This window comes from Grus americana, chromosome Z (genome assembly GCF_028858705.1).
Source record: "Grus americana isolate bGruAme1 chromosome Z, bGruAme1.mat, whole genome shotgun sequence".
In the NCBI taxonomy this organism is placed as follows: Eukaryota; Metazoa; Chordata; class Aves; order Gruiformes; family Gruidae; genus Grus; species Grus americana.
The window spans coordinates 76,615,046-76,640,427 of NC_072891.1; the positions used below are offsets into that span (position 1 = coordinate 76,615,046).

The 25,382-nt window shown below is 39.9% G+C and overlaps 1 protein-coding gene across 1 annotated transcript in view; it reads left to right on the top strand.

The window, feature by feature from the left end:
* Positions 1–937: 937 nt before the first annotated feature.
* Positions 938–25,382, top strand: part of UGCG (UDP-glucose ceramide glucosyltransferase) — a 29,542-nt gene continuing 5,097 nt past the window's right edge. The window contains exons 1-5 of the mRNA XM_054810317.1: positions 938–1,223; positions 19,302–19,443; positions 22,937–23,039; positions 23,923–24,024; positions 24,416–24,528. Of these exons, the coding sequence (XP_054666292.1) occupies positions 1,126–1,223; positions 19,302–19,443; positions 22,937–23,039; positions 23,923–24,024; positions 24,416–24,528 (558 nt within the window). The 5' untranslated portion in view covers positions 938–1,125. The remainder of the gene's footprint in view (positions 1,224–19,301; positions 19,444–22,936; positions 23,040–23,922; positions 24,025–24,415; positions 24,529–25,382) is intronic.

Sequence of the window (25,382 nt, forward strand, 5' to 3'; positions counted from 1 at the left end):
TCGATGTTTCTGACTGTAGATTTAAAACGCTAGTGTTAAACTGTGAAAGCTGAACAGAAGTGCTGGGAAGTTTCTTCACACAAATCCCCTCAAAAAAAAGGGGGGGGGGGGACACGACACACACAACATCACAGTAATAGGGATTGCTATAAATACTGCAATGAAATAAAAGCAAGAGTAGATGGCTTAGATGATTAGGAACAAGCAGCAGACTTTCATTAACTGGGCACTAACCCAAACCTCGCCAAGGCTGGGAGTCGCCAGGTTACTTTATTTATCCCTGCGGGCAGCAGCAGCGAGACCGCGGGCATCACCCCAGCCCTCCCGGCGGCCGGTCGGACGCCGGGAGGATCAGCACCATCAGCGACTTTCAGGTGCACACCTATGCTGGAAATAGCGATCCTGTCCTGCAGCATTCAAGGTCACCGAGAAAGCTTTCAGACTCGAAACCGATAAACGACGAAACAACAAAGGCTGTGCAGCGCTATCAGCCCATCTGTGCTAGATCAGCCCGGCAACTGAGCCCTACCTCTGTGGACAAAGGGCTGTGGTCTCCGCAGCTGCCTTGGCAGGGCAGGGAGCGTTTTTAAAAGACACCAGCAAAGTTTGAGGACAAGGACCGAACGCCTCCGCCACTCCCGCGCCGCGCCCGCACCCCGCCCGCCTGCTGCCGCTCGCTCCCGCCCTCGGCAGCCGCCCGGTGCCGCTGGCCCGGCCCGAGAGGGACACCCCCAAGGTCACACACCCGCCGACAGAGCGTACGCGGCGGGCCGGGCCCTGCCCAGCGCCTGGGGCAGGCGGGGGCGCGGTAACGGATTTAACCGCCCTCCTCGCCGCCAGCCCCGTGACTGCCCGCCCCGCCTCTCCCGGGCCAGCCGCCAGCGGAGGGGGGGCGGGCGGGCGGGGCCTGCGCCTGACAGAAAGGCGGGGGCAGGCGGCGACAGGCCGGGCGGGCAGTGGCTCGTCAGTGCGTGAGCGGCTGGCGGCGTGGAGGCCGCCAGGGTCGGTGGAGCAGCAGCAGGCACTTCGAGAGCTCGCCCGCCGTAGCCGCCGCTCCGTGCACCGACAGGCCGCCGAACGACCGTCCCTCCCTTCGCTCCCGCTCCCCATCTCATCTTCCTGGGGATGGCGGTGCTGGCCCTAGCCCTGGAGGGACTCGCCATCTTCGGTCTCATCCTCTTCGTCGTGCTCTGGCTCATGCACTTCATGTCCATCATCTACACGTAAGCGCGGGCTGCGGCGGGAGGGGGGATGGCGCCAGCCTTGTTCCCTCATCCCCTCCACCCCACCCGCCATCGTGCCGAGAGCCGCCCCGCCGCTGAGGAGCGGGGCAGCGGGCCTCGTCCCTCGCGGACCGGCGGCACCTCTTCTTCCCCTTTCCCCTGTGGGTGTCAGTCATGGGAAGCGTCCCGTGTGCCTTCCCCGGGCGCGGGGCCGGAGGGGCACACCTGCGGCCGCCGTGTTGGGAGCGCCCGCCGCCTGTGTCCTGCGGCCCCCGCCCGGCATGAGGCCCGGGGGTCGGTCGAGTCGGCTGTTGTGAGGGCATAGCTGGTACCCTGCCATTGGTCTTCGGGTAGAACCCGTTCTTTGTAGGTTTCTGCTACCCGCTTTTGTGCCGTGATCTTTGCTTTTTTGCCTTTAGCACTGCTAGGGAAGGCTTGGGGTTTGGGGTTTTTTTTGTACACCTGTAAAGTGAAGCTTTTCTGCTGATGATGGGAGACCAACGTGCACAGCACTTAAAATGTGTGTTTTTTGACTGTACAATGAGCATACAGCAGAACAACCAAACTAGCACAGAATTTTGATATATAACTTTTAATATAACTGGACAGAATTTTAGCTACAAGTATATACTTTTTTGAGAAGTAATGGTAGTACTGGTAAAAAGAGATGTATAAAGAGTTAAAAAAGGTGTATAAAAAGAGTGTGTCCAGACCCTCCCTGGATAAATCCAAGGAAAAATGCTTTAAGAGTTTGTGAGGTGTGTTGGCATTTTGGTGGCTGACAAACAAAGCAGATTCCTGCTTGAACCTGGCAGAGGAATTGTCTGTGGGTATGTGGGGAAGGAAGGTCCTCTCTTTCTATAGAAGACCATGTCTTTACTGTCCTAAATAAAAGGCCACCATTGCATCAATATAGGAATTAGAAAAAATATCTGAATTTGCTTTGCTTGTGCTTATCTATTTTCCTTTCTTGCTGTTTCACATGTATCTGATAGGTGTCTGTGATAAACCCCAGCCCTTATTGAAGGCAAAGCTCCTTTTGAATTCATGGATGCTAGAGACTTGCTTCTGCTGCCCTGGGTTGTGGTTGCCTTCCTCTTTTTTTATGTGCAATCACTTAAGCTCTAATAATTTTTCTGTACTGTAGTTTGGTTGTCATTAGATCTTATATTACTTCTTTCTTGAAAACTAGCTGTAGGGGTTGTGTTGGGCACAACTAGCAGGATTTCAATATTGGGGAGCTGCAAGGGTGCCTGGTGGGGGAAGAGACCATGGGCTTCTGTGGGCACAGCTGATTCTGGATAGCTTTGAAGCTGATGAAGACAGTCCGTTGCATGCTAAAACCTCAACATATCAGAGGAGCATGTGTGGTGCTGCTTCTCATGAATCTTTAAGAAAGAGTGGCAGCTGCAAGGGGCAGGTGACAAACGGAGATACAGGGGAAGGCATGCAAGAGGATAAACAGGAGGAAAAAAAGTATGAGGTACACTGAGACATGAGAGAATAGAGGAGAACCAGAGGAAGGGGATATTGCTGGGTAGTCTATGCCACAGGAGCTACACCCAGACTTGGTGCGGCCTGGGGCTGGAGTGTTTGCAGTGGTGCGAAAATTGGAAGTTGTGTGTTTTCTTATGAGGAATTTGTGTTGCAAGCATATGTTTTGTGTATGGGGAGTTAATGCAAACAATATGTTGTCAGGTGGAAAAATTGCCAGCTGTGAAGGGGATGGGTAAGAATTGGGGTGGTCTTGTCCCAACCTGTGAGCCCCCTAAAGAAAAGTGTGCTTCCAGTAGGTTTCTCGAGATACCATCTCAGCAGATCTAGAGCCAGGAGCTGACTGTCTTTGTCAGAGTAATGGGCTCGTGGTAACAGCAGTATTTAGTGTTCAGTGTGAAAACGTAGCCCTTGGTTGGAGGTGAGCAGCTGGTAGCACTGAAGTGACCAAATTGCAAGCTGTGCTGGGTCGGCAGGCTGTTGTGAGGGAGCTGCCCCAGTTACTGTGATTTGGCAGATCTGTGGAAACAGGACTACTGTTCCCATAGACCACGCAGCTGCCCTTTGCTTGTAGTGAAATAAAAGAAATGCTGGACACCTACAGCAGCCAACCCAAGGAGATGCCCTTGCAGTCGTTGTGGTGGTGGTGGTAGGAAACTGGAGCTGGTGGCTGGAGAAAGCACTGCTCTGGTGAGTTTGGAGACTGTGCCACTTAAGCGCTATCTGGCGCAAGAGAGGAGGGTGGCTCTGGGGTTGTCTAGTGGAATAGTATCTGGAGGAATGGCCTGGTCCTTCAAGACACCCTTTGAAGGGAATTAGCAGGAGGAGGTAATCAACTGTGTTTGCTTTGCTGGAGTGTATTTATGGGGAGGTACCCCAGATAGATGGTGATTGTTAATGTCATGGCCTGAAAACTCTCGTGGCTGGACACTGTTACTAGTGCCCTTCATATCACAGAGACTATTTTGTCCTGAACAGGGGGCATAGCACTCTGCACCCTTTTCTAGACCTCCAACGTATGAAGGGGTTTTCACTTGTAGATAGAAACTCCTTCTGACGGCAGTGGGAGGATGTAGTATTACAGTAGAATTATGTGATACTTGTCATATACTGAAAGCTACTTACACTGTACCTGTTACAGGAAGTGAAGGAAGATGAAAGTACTTAGTCTTCCTGTTTTCTCTTTATGGACAGTATTGCTGACTTAACATTTTTTTGAAGCCATTGGAGTAGGGACTGCTTGTCTTGATCTGCACTGTGTCTAGCAATGCTTAATTGGTGAGTTGGAAGGGCTGATCTGTGCCACTGGAGTACTAAGATAATGTTGAAACATGTCAGCAAAGATGATGTGGCCTAGGCAGTCTTCCTCCTGTGGTTTCCATTGGTATTTTAGATGTTTGATTTAGCAAAATACTTGGAACATGTGTGAATTAAGTGGATAAATGTGATTATTCAAGAAAGTACACTTTTTTGTCTTGAAGTGCTGTCAGCAGTTGTCAAGCTTAAGGTCATGACAGCATTTCAGCTGTGTTGATTTGTGCTGTAATTGCTTTAAGAGATGTAGGGTTTGGATATCTAAGGTACTATACAAGGTTTCAGTTGAGGAAAAATGTCTGTTCTTCTATACCATATTTGCAAAATCTGGTTCTTATCACCTCTTTCCCCTATGACTCTTTTCCACTTTAAATGGTTTTGGTTTACAATAGGATGGGTTGATTTCATACTCCTTTAAAATAAACAGGTGGGCTGAAGCAATGAAATGCAAATAGCTACACTTAAGGCAAAAGGCCAATCTTTATAAAATGTCTAATGGATGTGATTATGAAATGGGTCTTGGTTTGGTGCTTTCTCAGTAATACTGAGTTAGTGAAGTAAATGCAGTAAACGTGGACCAAAATGCATGGGTTTTCATATAGTAATTAGATAAAGTGCAGATTGCCTGTATTACTCTGCATAGTAAGGCTACGATATTTGACCTGTTTGAGTTGCTATCCTTTATAGCCAACTCAGGACCTTGACTAAGACCCTTCCTTGTTTGCATATATGCTCTTCAGCTGGAGTTGAGCCACTGACTGATCCAGTAGGAAGAGTTCAATGTTGGAGATTAGATGGCTTCAGAGTCAGTATATCAGATAAAGTTGTCTAGTTGTATGGACAACTAAAATGAACTTTCAGAACTAAACCCAAATGCATAGCTACATCTGAAATGTAAGACCATGTGTATGGCGTGCTAATAAGGAAGAAATTTATAGTATTGGCTAAAGTGTTGCTCAGGAAACTGAGGAGTAAATTTTGATATTTTAGCAGTCTGTTAAAATAGTTATTTAATGATTCTGACTAACTTCTGTTCTAAGGACATGCAAAGAATGGACCAGGAGTCTTGTGAAATCAGCGAAAAAGTAAAAAATCCAAATCCTAAACTAAAGTTGTTTTACTGGGACTTATGACACTAACATATCTTGTAATTCTGAATCACTGGCTAGCAAGATCTTTGGCAGTGGATTTGCTGTTTTAACTGTATTTCAAAATAGATGGTTCTAGTTTAATAATGAGAGGAGCTTTCTGAACATGGTGTGCCTCTTTCTAAAATAAAGCTGGCAAGCGAAGCCTGTAGAACCTAGAAAATGCTTATTTAAACATAATCAATCTGATCTGTTTCCCTACCATGTTTTCAGACTTTAGTCTAAAAATGAATGAAAGGTTTTATATTTTTTCTCTGAATACCTCTCTCACTTTTTGCTGTTGATGATTATTTCAACTTGAACACCAAGTAGAGGTGTGTATTGTAAAGTTATTCTGGGACTGAGAAGAGGCAATAGAATGGCTTTTAAGTTAAGGAAATCAAAGTCAATCTTTGACTTGCACTCAATATTGCCTCTGCCACATAGTTACTAGAAAATGTTTGGTAAGTCTCTTAAACTGTTTATGTCTTGCTGCTTTATTTATCTGATCCACAGAACTGAACTCATGGAGTCATGTTCTCGTTCTGAGTCTCCATTGTTCTTGTAACAGTTGTCAGTGGCAATTCTAATTATAGCACTTAATGTAAATCACTTTAAGGCACCCACAGTCAGTTGATATTGAGGTTGTTCATTTTCTTGGTTCCCAGGTGTAAGTGGGAAGGGTAGTGCATGTCATTTAATTGATAAACATGTTGCTGGTTTTAGTTTTTTAAAATAATTTGTCTATAACTTCAATAACTTCTTCAAGGAAGAAATAATGAATTCTGCATTCATGTGGCATTTGGATGTAACTGCGCCCATTGTGCCTTGTCTGTTGAGTGAAACCCAAGACTTTCAGAAATATATAAATGTAATAAAACACCTGGATGTAACTAAAAGTAATTAATAGCTTTAGTGTAATGTATATGCACACAACTAGGAAATTGTTTGCACCAATGCACAGATACTTCAAGTTACCTGAAGTACTTCTGCAACATTGAAGACCTTTCTAAACATGGCTTCTAAACCTAAAAAAACCCCCAAACCCATATAGCCAATGTTTGACTTCTGTTTTTTTTAATGTGAAGTAATTTTGATATTTTGTTAGTAATCCATTACTGTATAGTAATTGTGACCTTTCATTCTTCAGAAAATAACAATTCTATTTTTCTTGGCCCTACTTGATTGTCTTGTCACCCCATTTTTCTCTTGGTCACTCCCTTGCTGCTCATGCCATGATTTGTGTCCAGGCTTACCCTGTTCTAGTGTCTGACCTCTGTGCTTGTCTTCTGTCTCCTTTTGACTTTTTGCATGTTAGTATGGCTATTTCTTCCTCTGGGCTGTCTTATATTTTTCACTGCCTGGCAATAGATAGCTAAAGTAGCTCTTAAGAGCAGTAGTAGTTATTCACTTTGCCATAATAGGATTGCATTTTCTTTGCTTTGTGGAAGTGCTTCAGAGGCAATCTTGTCATTGATAGGAGCCAGGAGGGAATGTAGAGTACATCTAATTTAAAAGCAATCTTTAGAGAACTCGCCTGTTACTATCAAGTGTTATCAGGCCTAAGTGAACTATAGATAGACTTTGGAGATAATACAAATACTATTTTCTGAGACTAGAGGTACTCTTCCCTCTTGTTGATAATCAAACTCAAACAGAAAACTGAGAAGTGCAATTGTACTGGAGCTTCTCCAGAAAGTGGCTGGAAGACATCTAGCTCATGCAAAAGGCCATGTCTGTTCTTGGGTTTGTCTTCATTCCTTAGTTGAATCTTTATTGAACTTGAACCACTTGCACTGAATTTTTCCATGCAGGTTGTCTACCTCAGGGTAAATAGCTTTTCCAGTTATGTAGCTGATGACAAGCTTGATGTAAAATGTTGGTAATTTTAACAGTAGATTGTTGGCTGTGATCTTGTATATGTGGAATAGGGAATGGAGCAAGCTCATAATCTGTATTAGCAAGCTCTTTCTGCAAAAAATTCTTAGAGGGTTAAAAGCAAGCAAAAAAAGGACTTCAATGTTTGACCACAAACTGGGACATTGGAGAAGCATGAAGAATTGTGAAGTTATCAGAGGCTTCTATTTTATCTTGGGTAATGCTTTCATCTTCCTATTCTTTGTCTCGGTAACTCTGTCTCCAATAATGTGTGCATACTTTATGGAGACACCTTAAGATACTTGCTGCACCTGTACATCCATACAACTCGATGGGTTGTTTTTATGCAGCAAGTAAATGACAGCACTGTAGCAGAGGCAAATCTGAAGGATAGCAATGCAAAGATAGGAAATCAAGTATAGTTACTGGGGAGAAACACAGGAAAATGACAGAGTATGGGAACACACAAGTGGCTGAGACTTTTCTTTTAACAACTTGGAGAAGTGAGAGTCAGTTTTTAGCACTGTGCAGGGAAATGGAGTGCTTCAGGCTGGAAATGCCTGTTGATGGTTCAATTCTAACCCCCTGCTCAAAGCTAGACAAAACTTCAGCAGTTTGGTCTATGCACAGTGCATAGATAGGATAATGATAGCTTGTGACAGAAGATGGAAACCACTGAAGGGATGTGAGATGCAGAAAATCATCAGGTGTCAGTGCTGGGGCCAGTAGTGTTTGACATCTTCATTAATGACCTAGAGAACAGGGCATATCAGTAAGTTTGCTGATGATACAGAGCTGGGAGGAGTGGCTGATATACCAGGTAGGTGTGCTGCCACTCAGAGGGACCTGGACAGGCTGGAGAAATGGTCTGACAGGAACCTTGCGAAGCTCAACCAAGGAAAATGCCAAGTCCTGCACCTGGCAGGAGTAAGTCCATGTATCAGCACAGGCTGGGGACTGACTAGCTAGAAAGCAACTTGGCAGAAAAGGACCTGGGAGTGTTGGTGGATGCTAATTTGACTATGAAAGGCAATGTGTCTGTGATGGCAAAGCAAGCCAACAGCATCCTGGGTTGCATTGCTGACAGGTTGAGGAAGGTGATCGTTCCCCTCTACACAGCACTGTGGTAAGGCTATGTCTGGAGTGCAGTGCACAGTTTTAGGCTCCCTGGTATGAAAGACATGGATATACTGGAGTAAGTCTGGCTTAGGGCTACAGAGATGATGGTGGGACTGCAGCATCTGATGTACAAGGAGGGGCTGATTGAGCCTGGAAAAGACTTGGGGGGATCCCATCAATATGTGTAAATATCTGATTTTTGGGGGTGTGGAGGGATGTGAGGAAGATGGGGTAAGACTCTTTCTCAGTGATGCCCAGTGACAGGGTAAGAGGCAACAAGCACAAATTGAAATGAAAGACTCATTTTAAACAAAAGATGACTTTCATGATCAAACACTGAAATGGGCTTTCCAGATGGATTGTGGAAGCTCCATCCTTGGAGACAGGAAAGGCTGACTGGATGGTCCTGAGCAACCTATTCTAGTTGACTCCACTTTGAGCCAGAGGGTTGGAGTAGCTGATCTCCAGAGGTGCCTCCTAACCTCTGTTCTACGATTTTGTGAAAGATGACACCCAGGCTGATGCCTGGACTATTACCGAGCAATAGACTGAGAAGGAGATTATGTGGCGGATGTAAATTATGTTGCTTGTTTTAAACAAGTTGAAATTTACCTGACGCTGTGTAGTCACAAGGCTTATATTTAGGTAATCCGTAGGGGAAAACAGATTTGGAGAAAGCAGGAGTTAATTTTTGAGTTATTCATACTAAGATTGCAGTTGAATGAGTTTCTGCAATACAAGATTAATAATTAGGGAATGCAAAACAGTGCAGAACCAGAAATCTGAGAGGGATAACAATGTGGGAGAAAACCTGTAATATCGGAGGCAGTTAGGAAAGGCCAATTTTTAATAGTGTGAGTCAGGAGGATAAGACACAGACTGTGAACTTTAGGGTGACAGTGTGGTAGGAACAGCTCTGAACATGAATGACTTAACAGATTGCAAGAAACCAAAGCCTAGATTAAAGACTGTCTAGGGTAGACTTAAAGGAGAAGAATTGTGACAAACTGGATGATATGTTTATGTTGAGAGGAGGGAAGATGGTGGAATAGATGTAACAAGTGGGCTTTAAAAACAAACCACATCTGTTTGAGTGGTTTGTGTGGAATGGGAAGATAGACTGTAAGATTCAGAGTATGTAAGATGGAAGTGAAATGGGTTGAGTTAGTGGAGCATGTGGAGCTCTTGGAGGGCAAAAAACCATCCAGCCATGTATGTTAGCTGGAGTAGAAGCTGAACAGTGGGATAACGAAGAATATAATCTGTCAGCTTTTGTCAAGATACAAAGATTTCAAAGAAGTTTAAAGAAGCTGAGGCTTTACATGAACCATATTTCCACAAAGGCATAACTTTTGATTAAGGTGGTGAATAGAGTGGCAGATAAGTGACTTCAAAAATTAATTTGTGAAACTTCTGTCAGAACTGCTTTGTGGCATGCTAAGTATGTAACTGGTTTTACTGGTTTACTAGAGCACCCTTCAGTATTTGTGTCCATCACTCCCTGCTAATTGCATAATGCCAAATAGTGGTGTCAGAGTTCACTGGGATTTTTACATTCTATTTTAACTGAAATGAGGTTCTGTGGTTTTGACACACTTAATACTGGTTTTGCATTTTACTGAAGACCATGGTCTAAAAGAAATTATTAATCACTTTACTGTGAGAAATGTTTTACTATAGATCAAAAAAGCTTTTTGTTTTGCTAATTACAAGGTGAATATTTTGCTTTTTCTTAAATATGTTGTTTTTAATAATAGTTGATGAGGACCTAAGCTAGACTATACCTTTTCATAACTGGCCTGGGTAAATTCATACCTTGAGTCAAATTATTGAAGTTGTAGCATGCATAAAGGAAGTCTTATGCTGTCCTTTGGAAAAGTAAGGTAAAACCATATTTACAAGTGAAGACAAAGATAGAAAGCCAAAGTGAAGCGTTGTACTAAGTGAAAGATTATGACTGTCTTGGCAATGCTACTTGTAATTTTTTGCTTTGGAATTCTTGTATTTCTTAAAGGAATTTTTGAACACTTGATTGGTCTCCTGGAAGCATCTATCTTTTTTTTTGTTAAAACAGCAGGATAACTAATAATGTATCTTTGCCAATTGTTGCTGATAGTTGGTTTGGTCTGGTTTAGACCACTTGAAATATCCCCCTTCAGAAACACTTCAAAGACTGTTCTGGGCTTGTGGTTTTTGTTCCTGCTTGGTAGGGTTCATCTCAGCTTTGTCAGCAGTACAGTCTGTGAGGAGGAATATGTAAATGAAGTTAAACATTCATTTTCAGGTTGTTTGCAAGTGTCCTATTTTTACTGTGTTGAGGTCTTGGTTCAATATGCCTGTATAGTACTGAATTCCCATGTGATTGCTGCTTTGGTTTGATAATGGGTAGTGTGTTACACTTATTATGAAGCAGAAAAAATATTTCTCTAGTCATATGCACACCTTGTTAGACACAGAATAGTCAAGCTGCCAAAAACCAGATTTCGGTCAATGTACTAAGATGTTATTGAGGAGATATCCTAACCACTTTATACTGAAATAATTTTTTTGGCTTAAATCAACGTGCAAGCCTTGCTAAAGTAACATTCTGGGTTAAAAAGAGGTAGAAAACTTTCAGACTCATCTCCTTCATGAGAACATATATTTTGAACTCTTAAAGGTTAATAATAACAGGAGTAGCAACAAGAAAGTGAAAAATTCTTCCTGCCTTCATCATCACAGATATCTGTGATGTGCTAGGGAAGACGGGGGAGTAGACAGGATTTTCAGGTTGGAGGAGTCTGTGGGTGTTTTGCTGCTTTTCAGTGCTGCCTGCTATACTGACAGCACAGTATGAGGTGATACAGTGGGTGGTTGAAATACAGTGTCAAGGGTTGTACTTGTTAACCTGTTGAAATACTAATGAGATGTTTCAAAATTAAGATATTCCACACTTCCTTTTAAGCATTTTTCAGAGGTGATACATGTGTTTCATAACAGCATTTCCAAGCAGATTGTTTTATGTGAGGGAGGTAAATGTGGCTTTTGAGGGTCTGTGAACCAAGTGTTGTGTGTTGTGGGGTTTTTTTAGAGAAAAGACAGGAGAAATTTACCAAGTCAGTTTTTTCTGGCTTATATCTGCTGGAAAGATAAAAATTGCCCTTCTGAAATGCTGTCAAATATGGTGTTGAGTGTAGAAGTATTACTTTAATATACTCATTTGAAGATTTTTTTCTGTTTCTGATGTTTCTTATAGGAAACTTATTCAAGGTCTCTAAGCCATTTGCGGCGTGAGGGCACTCATACTGTATTGCTGACAATTGTGTAGTCCAGACAAGATTTGCAACTTTTTTATTACCCCAACTGGAGGTAGTAGGGCCTGGAACTGTGTGCTCAAACTTCTGTGAATTGGTCTTTGAGTAAGATTTCTGCTTCAGTGGTATGCTGTCTTGTAATCTGGAAATATTTGCAGCTGAGTTAAATAATGGCCTGTCATCCACTGAAAATCAAGAAAAAATATTGGCATGGTATCTGCTTTATGATTTTGTTAATGTAGTTTCTGTTCAGTCATTAGCACAACTCAGTTACTGGCAGTTAACTGTTCTGGTAGCTTTCAGGGAGAAGAAACTGGAAAATGTTGATGGGTGGCAGGTATCTTTGGCACAAAGGGAGCAGTAAGGAGCAACCTGGGGTCTGTAGGAAGCACATTAGACACCATTTAGCATATGATGTTGTCATTTAAATGTGGCCCTTATGAAATTATTAGGGCTGAGCTACTTTAATGCTATAGATTCGCAAAATAAGTCAAAGACAAATTGAGTAGTATCAGAGTACAAATGTTCTAAAGCTTTGTGTTTTAAAAGATCCCATACTTAACACTGAGGGGTTGATCCTGTACTAAAAATGCTCTGCTGTGGTTGGTTTATCTGGCCCAGAGTTACTGCCATCCACTGGAGATGCTTTCATAAATAAATTGCAAATCATGTTGGATGCAGTGCTCTGAAGCTGCATAATGTTTGTTGCAAGGAGTCTATATCAAAAAGTATTTCTATTTCTATGCCTCAGTGGTTGTTGATTTGATGCTCAAAGGGATAATCCAAATACCCTCCCACCCCTACACCTTTCTAAACATTTCTGCTGTTCTAATCTGCCTTTAGTGAGCATGTGGTTGTGTGGTGACTCGGATCAGCAAGCTAGCTTTTTCTGTGGAATAGTTGTGCTGATCAGCAGGCTGATCCAATTTATCTTGTGGCACTGACTGATTATAGCCACCAGTAGGCTGAGAGTGTGGGAAAGCAGAAACAGGGAATGAATTGCTATTTTGATGGCAGTCTGCAGACAGACTACATGGGAAAACTGTGTGTTCATTTTAATGCTTAGTATGATCCAGTAATGGCTGTGTTGTAGGCAACTTGCTGTGTTTTTGTTTCAGCTTGCTGAATTGTAAATGATCTAGGATTTGGACAGTAAAAGGGTTCCCACTGCTCCAGGTTTAACTTCAATCTATTGTATGGGAGCCTGTTTGTTTCTTTAATCATGCAGGTGTGGGGGCAGGGAAGGGAGTAGGAGAAGAATTTCTAGATTAAAAAAAGGGAGTGTTTCCTATTTTTAAGCTGAGGTCTATAGTGTTTGCTCTTTCTTCTTCCTGAATGATAAGGTATTTTTCTGCTTAAAACTCCAAAACATGTTTGAAAAGTTTAAATGCCCCTTTAAAAAAAGATGGTATCAAGTTATGGATTGTATCTACTGAACACTACTTTTGTCATAACATTTGGAAGATGCTTCTTAAAGAATTTCAGCTGTGTATGAAGATTTCAAATTCAAAATGCCGGATAGCACTAGATAGGATTTCTACTGTTCTGCGTTGTGTGATTTTTGTCTTTATTACTAGCCACTGATTACACTACTACTTCCAAAACTGGAAGAGCAAATTGATGTTTGATTTTTGAGAAAATTTACCTTCTGGAAAAATTAGTGATCACTGTCTAGGTTCTTAGTTCTGTCTCAAGACCTTTAATTTGGCTTTTTTATTGAAAAAGCTTTGACATTTGCTATTTTGGAGCTTGTTTTAAGGTTTGGTTGGGTTTTTTTTTTAAATCATTCCCATTCCTCTCTGCTACCTGTTGTGATTTCACTGCATTGTTTTCTAAGGTCCTTTTCTTTTTTGTCTGTGGGGTATGTGTAGTACAGGAGAAAATATGCATTGAAAGTTAATGAAATGTTTGGTCTCCCTTTTACCCTCAGCTGGCATGTAACAAAGCACTAACCAAGTGCAGCATGCTTTTCAACATAAACTTCTAGTATGCAAACATAGGATTACATTTTTTGTTTTCAGTTTTTTGCAGGCATGCACAAACCTATGACTGTTTCTTTGCTGGTAAACAGCCACAGTAAGTCTGTACTACAAAGTGGGCACTTGAATCTTATCCCGTTTCTTTTTCAGATTTGTCTACTTTCCACCTGTTGTATCTGACACTTGTGTAATTGTTAGGTTAGTGGGTGGGTGGATTGACTTGCCATGTGTCCATCTGCTGCTTGCTTACATCCAATTCAATGGCAAAGAGTGGAGGATGGGGAAGACTACCTACCTGAGAACACTGGTTGACTGGTGGTATGCGTTGACCCAGGCCAGCAGCCAAGCAAAGGTGTCCTGAACTGCCACCAGCATGTTTCTATGGGGAGATGTCTTCCTTTCAGCCAAGAGAGGTAGAATGGTGGCATGCTTTAAGTATTACTTCAAGAGTCACTTATGAACTCTGGCAATTTTCTACTAGTAATGAATTCTAGTTAGCTGTTTCTGGCAGGCAAATAAGAGCAGGGAACAAGCTATAAGGGAGTGAATGCTATAAAGGAAAACTGTGATGCAGAGTTGGTTGTGGAAGAGTTTTTAGGGGCTTGACCCAAATCCTTATGTACGTTGCTAGAGGAAGATGTTGTGCCCCTGATGCTTCCTCTGTGCTGATACTGGTCTTCCTCTGACTCCATGGTTAGTGGGCTTACGCTGCTCATCCATGGGCAGCTTGGCTCTTCTGGAAGCCCACTGAAGTCTGAGGAGGAGACCCTATTCCTCCTCTTCTCCCATGATCTTGGTAGCACATTCACAGCCACCTTCTTGAACATGCTCTGGAGCTTCTTGTAGCCTTCCCTGATGTGCCCTAACTCTAATTTGGCAGAAGACAACCTGAAGTGGGAGGAAAAAAGCCAGATTTAACTTCTTGTTGAGTGAGTGAGTTGAAGCAGGATTGTAGTGGCATGATACCATGTTTGGCTGGTGTTGATGGCAGCACAGAGGAAAAGGAACACTGGTGGATCTTTGCTGCTAGTGAAGCTGCATGGTCATATTGCCACATCCTTTCAAACTGTATACTTGCTAAGTTAAACTAACAAAATGTTAACATTACATATGGGGTAATAGTTACGTGGTGGTTTAAGTATCTCAACTAGGTCACTGTGGGATCAGACAGATGTCAGCACCACTGAGAAGCACAGCACATCCCAAAAAAAAGGGGAGAGAAGGAAGGAGGGAGTGCCTCTGAGCAGTAGCCTGTAGCTGAACTGGTTCAGCTATGTTATAAAGCTCCACTCTAGAGGGTTAGGGAGAAGGCTGAAAACAAGATCAAGGCATCTAGTGCTTGTTTTAGGAAGAATTCTGTCCATTTGCTAGGTGTTTGTTTGATCTGTTTTGCAATTTTCAAATCTATCTGAAGTCTAAGAGGTTCTCTAGAAAGGAGTAATAGTGTGATAGGCCTTTTAATGCACAGTAGTATGTCTGTGTGCTTAAATCTGGGTAGAGTAGTATGACAAATAAGTACTTGACAATAGTGTGTTATTCAGGCTTAATTGTGTCAGAGTCCTCCTGTGCTTCTCTCTGCCTCCAAACTCTAGTGCCTTTTTCTGCTTCCTGGTGGGGTGGCCCAGAGCTATGAGAGAGGCTGCTTGAGCAGACCCCTGCCCTTCTGCCTTCACAGGCAGACAAAAACTTGTACTGTAGCTCCCATACCAAATTTTGTCTTGAATTCATGATTCCAATATATGGAATAAGATTTTATTTATATATATGAATATATAATTATGCATATGTTTTTATGTATAAAAGTACAATCTCTATATAAAAAGTGTTCTTGGTTACTTAATTGTAAAATGGTCAGATGACTGTATAAAAAGTTACTGCTGTGAGATACGGAAACTTATTTGGTAGCTATGCCTTCTTATATGGAATTGTCTTTATACCATTACATTAACATGGTAGGGTTTTTAAATGGACAAATATTAGTCTTTGTGAAGTAAGTGTGCTGGTAACCCTTCCATGAATGTAGGGGTTGTCTGTAATACTACTTGAACTCCTCAATCTATCTTTGTTGTATTAATGCACTGACCAGTGTGATGTATCTGTAGCAAATTGAACTTTCTTCTGTGTATGAAAGTACCTACTTCTGGAAATGTTTTAACACAAGATATGTATTAGAAGTTAAAAAGAAATGGGGAGCTCATCCTTTTTACTTTTCTGCTGCCAAAAGCAGCAGGATAATCTTACATTTTATTTCTCCTTTTCAAGCAGAGATCTCCTGTCTGTTCCCCCATAGCAGACCAACACTCCACAAACACTGGTGTGAGATGGTTCAGCTCACTAACATGAAAACAAACTGGGGAAGGGGGGAGTGTGTAAATTCAGAAGTAGAAAAACAGCCTGTTTCAGAAGTAATGATCTGTAAGTGTATCTCAATGGCTTGTGGAACCATAGCCTTCAAGGGATGTCTTCAGTCCTTCCTGCATCTTGTTAGTGCTGTCTTGCAATATTTAAGTATCTGTTACAAATTTCTGACCAAGAATTGCTTACCTCCCCAACAGGATAATTATTTAAGTAAAGTAGCTGCTGAGGGAAGGTTGAAATGAGTGAATCAAGAGTGTTTATGTTTTTTCAGCTGCTTTTAAAAGGCATATGTTACTCTCTTAGCTGAGAGACCCAGCAGTCTGTCTACTGTAGCAAGCTTTTTGTTCTTGCTAGAGATGGGGGAGGAAATGGAGTCTTGGCCTTTAAAAAAAAAAAAGTTTTGTTGCTTAATTTGATACAAGTTAGTGAGAATTCATCATGTAGTATACTGCGCAGTGATAACTCAGTAGCCTGGATTTTGTCTTTGGAAATACTTTTTTCTCTGAGAAAAGTCTAGATTAGTTACTTCTGTGGGTTAATTATTATTGTGTTAAGGAACTAAGTTTGAGAATTTTCAGATGCCTCTTAGTGATATAGGATAGTTGAACTATAGGTTCTGACACCATTATGCATGCTGCTGCTTTTTTCTTTTCCCACCTCCATACACCAGCAACAGACTGCTTAAAAGGAATTTCACAGTTTCACTACGTAGGGATTGCAGGCTGATCCATTTAATATGTAGGTGTGAAAGTGCTTATAGATAACCTGAGTACTGGTCTTTCACACACAGGATCTGAAAGTGCCTTTAAATAGTGCTCTGGCAGCATCAGTTTCAGAGCTCAAAGTTGTTATACATTCCCCAATATAGTGTTTTTCAGCAGCTTACTGTGTTAGGCAGAGGTAGGAAAAAATGCATTAAGCAAATACATCTGTATAGTTAGTGTTTTTGACTGCTTTGGCCTGATTTCAATGCAAAATAATATATACTATTCTATACATGATACAAACTTTGTGAAAGGGTTGCTTTCCTTTATGATTTTGAACTGTGCCAATCATACATGTTTTGTGGTAATGAAGACCACTCATCACAACATGTGTCTGAGAGAACTGAACCACCATAACCACAATTTAGTGCTCAAAAATACCAACTTACTGCTTCATCTTAACTTGACTTTGGTGCATGTTCTGTAACATGCAACTTCATTTAGAACATACCTGTATCAACAATGTTAATGTTGTTTAAATTTAAGTCTATTTTCACTTCCATGTTAAATGTTAGCCTTAATTGAAATATTGTAAATTGTTTTTAATAATGGTTGGTCTGTTTCTCTGGTGATGGTAGGTTTTCAGTTGTAACTTCTTAATTCCTCTTCAGAGTATGCCATTTCACAAATAGTCCTTCTCAGTGTAAAATGATCTGGATTACTGTTAATTTGCCTCTTGCTCCATAGAGTCTAACAGAGCATTGCAATTACTGGTGTGGAAATTGCTTTACCTTAGTGTCACAATACCACAGTGCTCTCAGTGTGGCAGACTGCCACTTCTGTGCAGCATTATGAATAGAATGTGAACTGGAACCTTATTTTTAAAATAGCATGTTAGAGACAGTCTTACCATACTGACCCATACTCTGTCGAAAGTCTCTGTATGGTGTTTCATAGCTGAATAGATTCTGATAATGTTGCATGCTTCATTTGTGTGTTTTCCAAGGTTTCTCTCTCATGCCATGTGTAGGATTTTCCTCATGTAATTCAATCACCTGCATCATCCCATGTGACAGCATGGTTTGTAATATGATGCCCTGCAAGATTCTGCAGTTTTATCACTTGGTGCTTATTCTTTATCACAGTCCTGCCTCAAGTCCATCTTCATCCTTTCTCTCCTTACCTTTTTCCATTTACTCTGCCACTTCTTTATCTTATTTTCTGTTCATCAAGGCTTTTGCCTCTGTACAAACTTATGTGCATTGCTACAGTCTGTTTTAAATGGAGTACTTTTTTTTTTTTCCTTGCATTACCTACCTTTTGTTCCTCCTGGTCAAAGTTTCATTCTTCAGACTCTTCATTCTTATTGGTGCTAAAGCCCTTGTTTGCTGTTATGTTTGTGAAAATTGGTAATGAAATCTTTGTCTGCGGTAGCTATCTGAACTATTACTTTTCTTACTGTCCCTTGGCTGTTAATTGCTCAGCAAGACTATTTCAGTTTACCTCTGCAGTGCTGAGGCTTGGACTCAATAACGGTACAAGGACATCATCTGCCTTGTCCTGCCTTTTTAGTGAGTCTGTTTATTCTTTGTGATGGCATTATGTCCCTGGTGTCCAGCTGCAAATCTGCCTGAATGGAGCATGCTGGGAGGGTGGGGGGAGCTGATGAGGTAACAAATGTGATGTTGCTGTCCCATTTCAGGAAAAAATACCTTTAGGGAATTACTGGAATCTCTTCTTAGTGTAATTCCTTCATAGTTCAGTAATTTCACTTGGTCAGGCACACTTCTCAGGACCGTGCTTCCTAGGAACTTTTGTAATCATTTAACCAGGATGAAGCATTCTATGAAGCAACCCTGTTCCCATTTTTGGGTTTTTTTGAGGCAGCATGTTGTAAATTTACAAGTGGGAAAGTCATTAAGTTAATAATTGATACCATTAGGTACATGCTGCAATGAAATATTCTTTGACTACTGTGCATGTTAGAGAACTACGGTATGCAGTATATACACTAATTTACAAATGTGAAGCTTCAGCAAATGCTTTTTCTTCAGTTACTTAAAATATATAGATGCAAATTTGATTGTTTACTGGCTAATCAAACTCTCAGATTTTAATTTCGCATTCATTCACACAGGAGTGTAGGCTTAAACATTCATGTTAGTGAGTTGTGACGTGATCATCAATTTACTTTGTATATTAATTGCTGAATTACTAGTGACTTTAGAATTGTGTACTCAGTTTGTTTGCTTCTGATCCAGCCTGATGTCCAGTTTCTAGAATTTTTATAGTACAGTTGACTGATCCCTATCCTTTTCTTGGAGGTGTTTGTTAACAAATTTGTTAGTATGATCGACTGTTTCCCTTGTGCTTTCAGCTTGCTGTAAGTTTTGCATAACTTAATGCAGGGAAAAGCACCTGACCCTTTTCTTTTTTTTGCCCTACAGTAAATTGTCTTTTATTATCCTGTTATAACACTATGAGGTTTTAATGCTACGGAGGAAAGCAGAAGAATCTTGTCTCCTGTGCAGTTCGAAAAAAGTTATACTCTTATTGTACAAAATGCATTAATCTGAAATGTCTAGGAAGTTGAATAAGGTTGAATTTAACCTACATACAGTGCTAAAGGGTTTTAGGCATTGCCTCTGATGTATCAACTGTCAGATACAAAAATAGCTGCTGTTTCTACAACCAAAACTAATTTTTTTGCAACAACCTTAACTCCCAAGCTTTCTTAGTTCTGACTGTATTTTGAATGGAATTCTCTAGCATATGTTCTTTATGTGGTGGTATATGTTATTTCTCCTTACAGACGCCTCCACCTCAATAAGAAAGCCACAGACAAACAGCCATATAGCAAGCTTCCTGGTGTTTCACTTCTAAAGCCATTAAAAGGTGTGGATCCTAACCTGATTAACAACTTAGAAACCTTCTTTGAACTGGATTATCCAAAAGTATGTATACTATTTAGTGTCTTTTTTCCTCCCATGCCTCCAAAAGTCTTATCAGGAGCTTGGGCTAGAACCATGCAACTTGATAATGTCTTGGATTGTTCTTCTTTCCACAAATGCATGATTACACATTTTACATGTTGTAAACAAAACTTCTTCCTTTTTGAAAAGCTGTCTATAAAGGAACATGACCAAGGCTTAGGGGTGAAACATACTCTACACTTCACTGAGATTTGTTTAATCATTATTCCCATATTGTGGTGTTCATAGCAGTATGAAAACTTCTGATCTATAAAAGATTGTTTGAGAGGCCAGACACCCTTCCCAATTAATTACTTCTTCGTAACAGGTCCTCTAAAAGAGAACACTTAACTGATAGACTGAAACTTTCTTGTGGTTCTTACTGATGTCCCATCTAACAAAAAATTGCCTAATGACGAAGTGGTGTACTTCACCAGTTGTTGGTAGGTAGGGTAGTCTCCAAGCCACTTATCAGTTTTGGGAAACAAATAGTTAATAAAAGCTTACATTTGCTGTTGAACACAGTTTGACTTTGTAATATAAGTGATAAGTGTGTCAGATGTTGTCCTTGCTCTAAGGAGCTTACAACTTAATGGAGAAATCTGCAAATGCTTGCTGCATTGTTCACTGCTTGGTGTATGCTCCTGTGGATGGAAAAAGGACTATATTTCCTACTGCATATCTCCTGAAATCTAAAACGTGTAATTTACTTTAAAAACTCTTTTCTCAATTCTTCTCAAAACTGCTTCCGATACTACTGCTTCAGTTGTAAAAAGTCAAAGGTATGTGTAAGCTGTACAGCAAGTTTCCTTTGTGTATTCTAAGAGCTTTAAACTTACTGCTCAGTAGACAGTGTAAAACAAACAAAAAAACCCAACCAACCCACCATTTGGAACTTATTAGAAGTTGGATACTTTTTCTGTAATGAAGCTTGGGGACTTTTGAAAAGCTTCAGGCATGAGCATTTGAATCTTTTTGACTCAACAAAAGTGCAATAAAGATTAAATGTGGCCAAGATCAGTTTAAAGCATACTTGAGGCATGCTGTGTATGCCAATATTGCAAGCAGTGCAAAGAAGCTGCAACAATATTTTAATCTATTTTATGACTATAATGAGCATCAAAATGTTATGCAGCTGAAACATTTGACTACAAATGCAATTTGTTTGAGAATTCAGAAAAACAGTTATGCTGAACCTTGTTTTGAAAGATAGTCTTGACCTTTACTTCTGATATTTTAAGATTGCCACCCATCTATATAAATTATTGCTACTCCATATAAATCAATTTCAGATAACAGTAGTGACAATTTTTCCCAAAAAGAGTGAAAATGGCGGTATGAATGCTTCAGTTTACTGGGGCACAGGTGATACAGTACAAGCAAGATCCCCAAACTGTTTGAAAACGCAGTAACTACAAAAATACTTAATTTGAGATTGGCATTACACCTCAAAAATTAGAACAGTATTGCCTGGTATTCAAAGTTTGGCTGCCCAGGGAGAAATTATGAGGAAAGAATAATCTTAAACCTGTTCCAGTGAAGCTCAGTTCAACCTGCAGCAATACTGATTCTCTGACACTCTTCTGTGATACCTCATGTGTGAAATAATCTTGTTTTGCATAGAAGCCAGTTATGCAGCTTCTAAACTGCATGACTTAACTGTTCACTGATAAAAGTCATGACGTATCTTACCTACTGTGCATATCATAATTTTGGCAGAAATCTTTCTATTTATGTTGTCCAAATGAAACTGATTGTAATGTTTATGTAGATAAGCATCTTTGTATTTCTTTTGCTTTAGTCATACATTTTGTAGTTCTTTGGCCTTTGTATGCAGTAACAAAGTATTTACTGTGAAATTCTCTCTTCAAATACTGGAATGTCAAAGTGTTTTATTATTTCTGGTTGAATTTCTTGGAGAATATGGATACAGAAGTGTCATTGCAATTGTGCATTGAAGATTAGTTATTTCATTACTAGCAAAATAGTTGTTCTTTTACATATTTAATTGGATGAGCAATAAAGAACTAATTCCTCTTCAGTTGGTGATTTCTATGGTGTTCATGGTGTCAGGATTGTTCTGTTGTGGTGGAAGGACCTGTCTGCTTAGAGACAGGTCTCCACCCTTTAAATTCCATTTTCCTTGCTGGTAAAATAAGAATAAAATGTTGCTTGGCCGTTAGGCAAATTGGCTTTGAGTTTGCATTCTGAGAGGTCTGATAGTATGTAGTGTTAGACCAAGTGTTACCAACTCCCATTTAATGGTTAAGATTTTAATTTTCTACAATATTCTGAATGCAGTGAGAGTCAATGGGGTTTTTGTGTTCAACAATACCGTTTTTCTCAGAAGAATGTATTTAACTTTTTCTGTTGTATGAAATACTTCTAACTGAACAAGAACATCAAAGATTGTCATCGAGCCCACAGACAGCTTAAGTAGTTTACTGGAAATAAAGTTCAGTGAGGTGACAGAATAGTACAAGGGACACTAAGAATTGTTTTGATCACCAGTTAAGTACAACTGCTGTAAGGTCCAAAAAATTGTTTTTAATGGGATTGAATTTTTAAATCTTGGACTGTAAAAAATGGCTTCTGGGTATCTTGATCAGAAACTTGCATTTTCTGTTTCATTTCTCTGGATTGGAGCTCTGATAACTTGTTGCAATAGTTCAGTAATTTTAACAGGGTGAGAGGAAGGTTATATAAAGTAAGGAGTATTCAACGAATTTGCTGTTAATGCAGAAACAAATATCTCCATCAAAGCTGTCTCAAAATGTTGAGTGATTCTTACAATGCTATTTCCTCACACACTGCCTGTAGCTCATGTGTAACAAGCATGCAGCTTGATTGCTGAAACAGCTACAGCTTTGCCTTACCTCTTTTTTTAACCACTATTCTATTAATGAGGAAAATGCATATACATGTTCCTGAACTTAGCTTTATTATACAATTAAGTGTGTGTATACTGGTCTCTGGGTTGTCTTCCAGCGCTGTTCTGCATTTGTATCTACAAAGTAAAGGAAAGGAAGGTGTAGTTCAGAGGTATGCAGTCAAGTGTGTCATAATGCCATTCCTTTAATATTTTGTGTGCTGTAATTTCATTGAATATAAGATTCAATTTAAGATTCATATGTGAACAAAAATGGAAGTGGAAATAAAAATTTTACCTTGTATACCAGGATGTCTTGCTTCATGCCTAATAGAAACCCTTCCAATAACAGGAAAACTAATGTTCCTCAATAGAAGAGTTTATTGGGATACAGGCTTGGTTCTTTTTTCACAAGTACTTGGCTGCGCATTAAAAAATAGTCTTATTTAGCTGTAAAACAACCCCTTTGGTTTTATTTTTAATTCTGTAATGGTGCTCTTTATTTTTCCAGTTTGGTACACTCTTAAGCTTTATTCCCTAGACCATATTGATATTAAGTGTGTGTGTAAATACATGTGTGTGTGTATACATTTTTGTTTTTACTAGTATGAAGTACTACTCTGTGTACAAGATCATGATGATCCAGCTATTGATGTGTGCAAAAAGCTCCTTGGGAAATACCCAAATGTTGATGCTAGACTGTTCATAGGTAAGCAGTGCAACTCGAAGGTGGGACTCTTACTTCTAAAATGTTTTTAGGTCTTCAACTCCATATACAGTATTCTAAAATAAATAGTTATCTTGTTCAGCCCATGTTAGTTCTGTTGCTTAATCATCAGTTTAGGGTAAAGAAGTAAGCTTGTAGTCACAATCTGTGGCATCAGTTAAAAAAAAAAAACCTCTACGAGGAATGATTTATGCAACCCCCACAACTTTTCCCTTCTAAATCTGAAACAGCAATTTAAACCTTGTATTCGCACTGAACTAAATATACTGGAAGTGACTTGGTTCAGTGGCTGTATTTGAACTTGAGGTCCTGCAACAATCCTTTTTCATCAGGTTAGACTGTAGCACTCTTTCTTCACTTTACATTTGAATTAGAGGAGGGAAGGGATATTAGAACTTGGTAGTAGAGTTTTTTCTGACATGAAACAAACTGGGCTGTGTCTGTCAGTTGGAAGCAGAAGAGTGTTATTCTGCTCCTTCATTTTTCTGCTAAAATTACTGTAGAGTATAATGGTCATAATTAGTAGTCTTAAGAAATAAGAGATAGAGAGTATTTACCTTACAGAATGTAGTAAAGTTTGTAGTTCTACTGCCCTTTTAATTACATTAACCTTGTTACCCTGCCAAATTGAGGAAGCATTTGAATATTTGTTCTTTTTTTAATTCTCTACATAATTATAGTAAGATCTAAAATATAGAGGTGAAGGAATATTTAAAATTTAAATCCTTTTCTTAGAAGTGGACTTCAAGAATTGATGGGTAAAAACTTACTGTTCATCAGTTAGACTCAATATCCAAAATATTTAGATATACTGAGTTCTAAAAAACCCCATATGTTATTTGTGTATGATGTTTGTATTTTTTAGGTGGCAAGAAGGTTGGCATCAACCCCAAGATCAACAACTTAATGCCTGGCTATGAAGTTGCCAAGTATGATCTCGTATGGATTTGTGATAGTGGAATCAGAGGTAGGTGTGTGTTGTAATGTGCTGTTATGTTGCTTGGATGTCTGTAGGCAAGCAGTTGTCGGAGATTATTTTGACTGAGCATCACAAGTAGAAATGAAAGTTAAAAATCTTGGAAAATATTTTCATTGTATAAAAATGTTTAATTAAAGGTGAAAATCCATTTAAAAAATACTGTTCAAACTGTTTCCATTGTATTTGTTGTTGATCATAATAACGACGTTAATCACTATTACTATTTTTCTGAAACTTTGTTCCTCCAAGATACTGTGCATCAAAGTATATGTGCTCTTGATAATTGTAATAGAATGAGAATTAGTGTCTCTTGTACAGTAGTCTGTTTCTGACAGAATTCCTCAATGAACTCTCTTTTTTTTTTTCATTTGTCACTTAGTAACACCAGACACACTGACAGATATGGCCAATCAAATGACTGAAAAAGTAGGTTTGGTCCATGGGCTTCCTTATGTTGCAGACAGACAAGGTTTTGCTGCTACTCTTGAACAGGTCAGTGCAATCTTGTTGGTTTTGGTTTGGTTTGGGTTTGGGGGGTTTTTTGCAAGACCTTGCTGACTAAAAGTTGTATAATGCCTCTTGCACCTTTTGAGTGGAGAAATGTGTATTTTCAGCTGCAGTCACACTTCAAACTATTTAGGATAACTTCAATGCTCAAATTCTACTGTGGTGCTCTGAACATTGATTCAATATTTAAGCTTACAATACAAAGATTACAGGATGGAAGCAATGGATTTCATTAAAGAAAATTTGTTAAAACTGAAGAGCTCGCTCTAATGCTTTGTCAGAAAGGGCTATTAATTCTATTTTGGTGTCTGAAAAGGAACACAGAAATGGCCATGACAAGTCAGAACAAAGTCCAGCTCACACAGTATCCATTTTCCAGAAGGGTTATAAACAGAGCCTTTGAGGAGAGTAGAACACAAGTAAGGGTTACATCCTGTTTTCCTCTAATACTGTCTCAACTTTCTGCAATTGTCAGCTGAGAAACTTCCTCAGCAGGAAGTAGACTTGTGTATGTACTAATCCTCAGTGTATTAGTATTTTAGTAAGAAATTTCATGTATGCAGTGATGCAGTTAATCTTTACAAGAGGAAGGAGACAGCATGTCTCTCAGCTATCACCAAATAATACATTAATCCTAGAGATTAGTAAGCTACTTAATGGAGTTTTAATGTGTTGCCTGAGAACAACCTCAATAAATTAGAAATTAAATAACAAATAAAATATAGTAGTTTAATATGTGGACTTAAAATCCACTTAAAGATTTGTAAAAACACAATATTACTACCAAATTTCTCAGATTTGGTGGTAGGCTAGATTTCTTAGATTGGTGGTAAAGATCT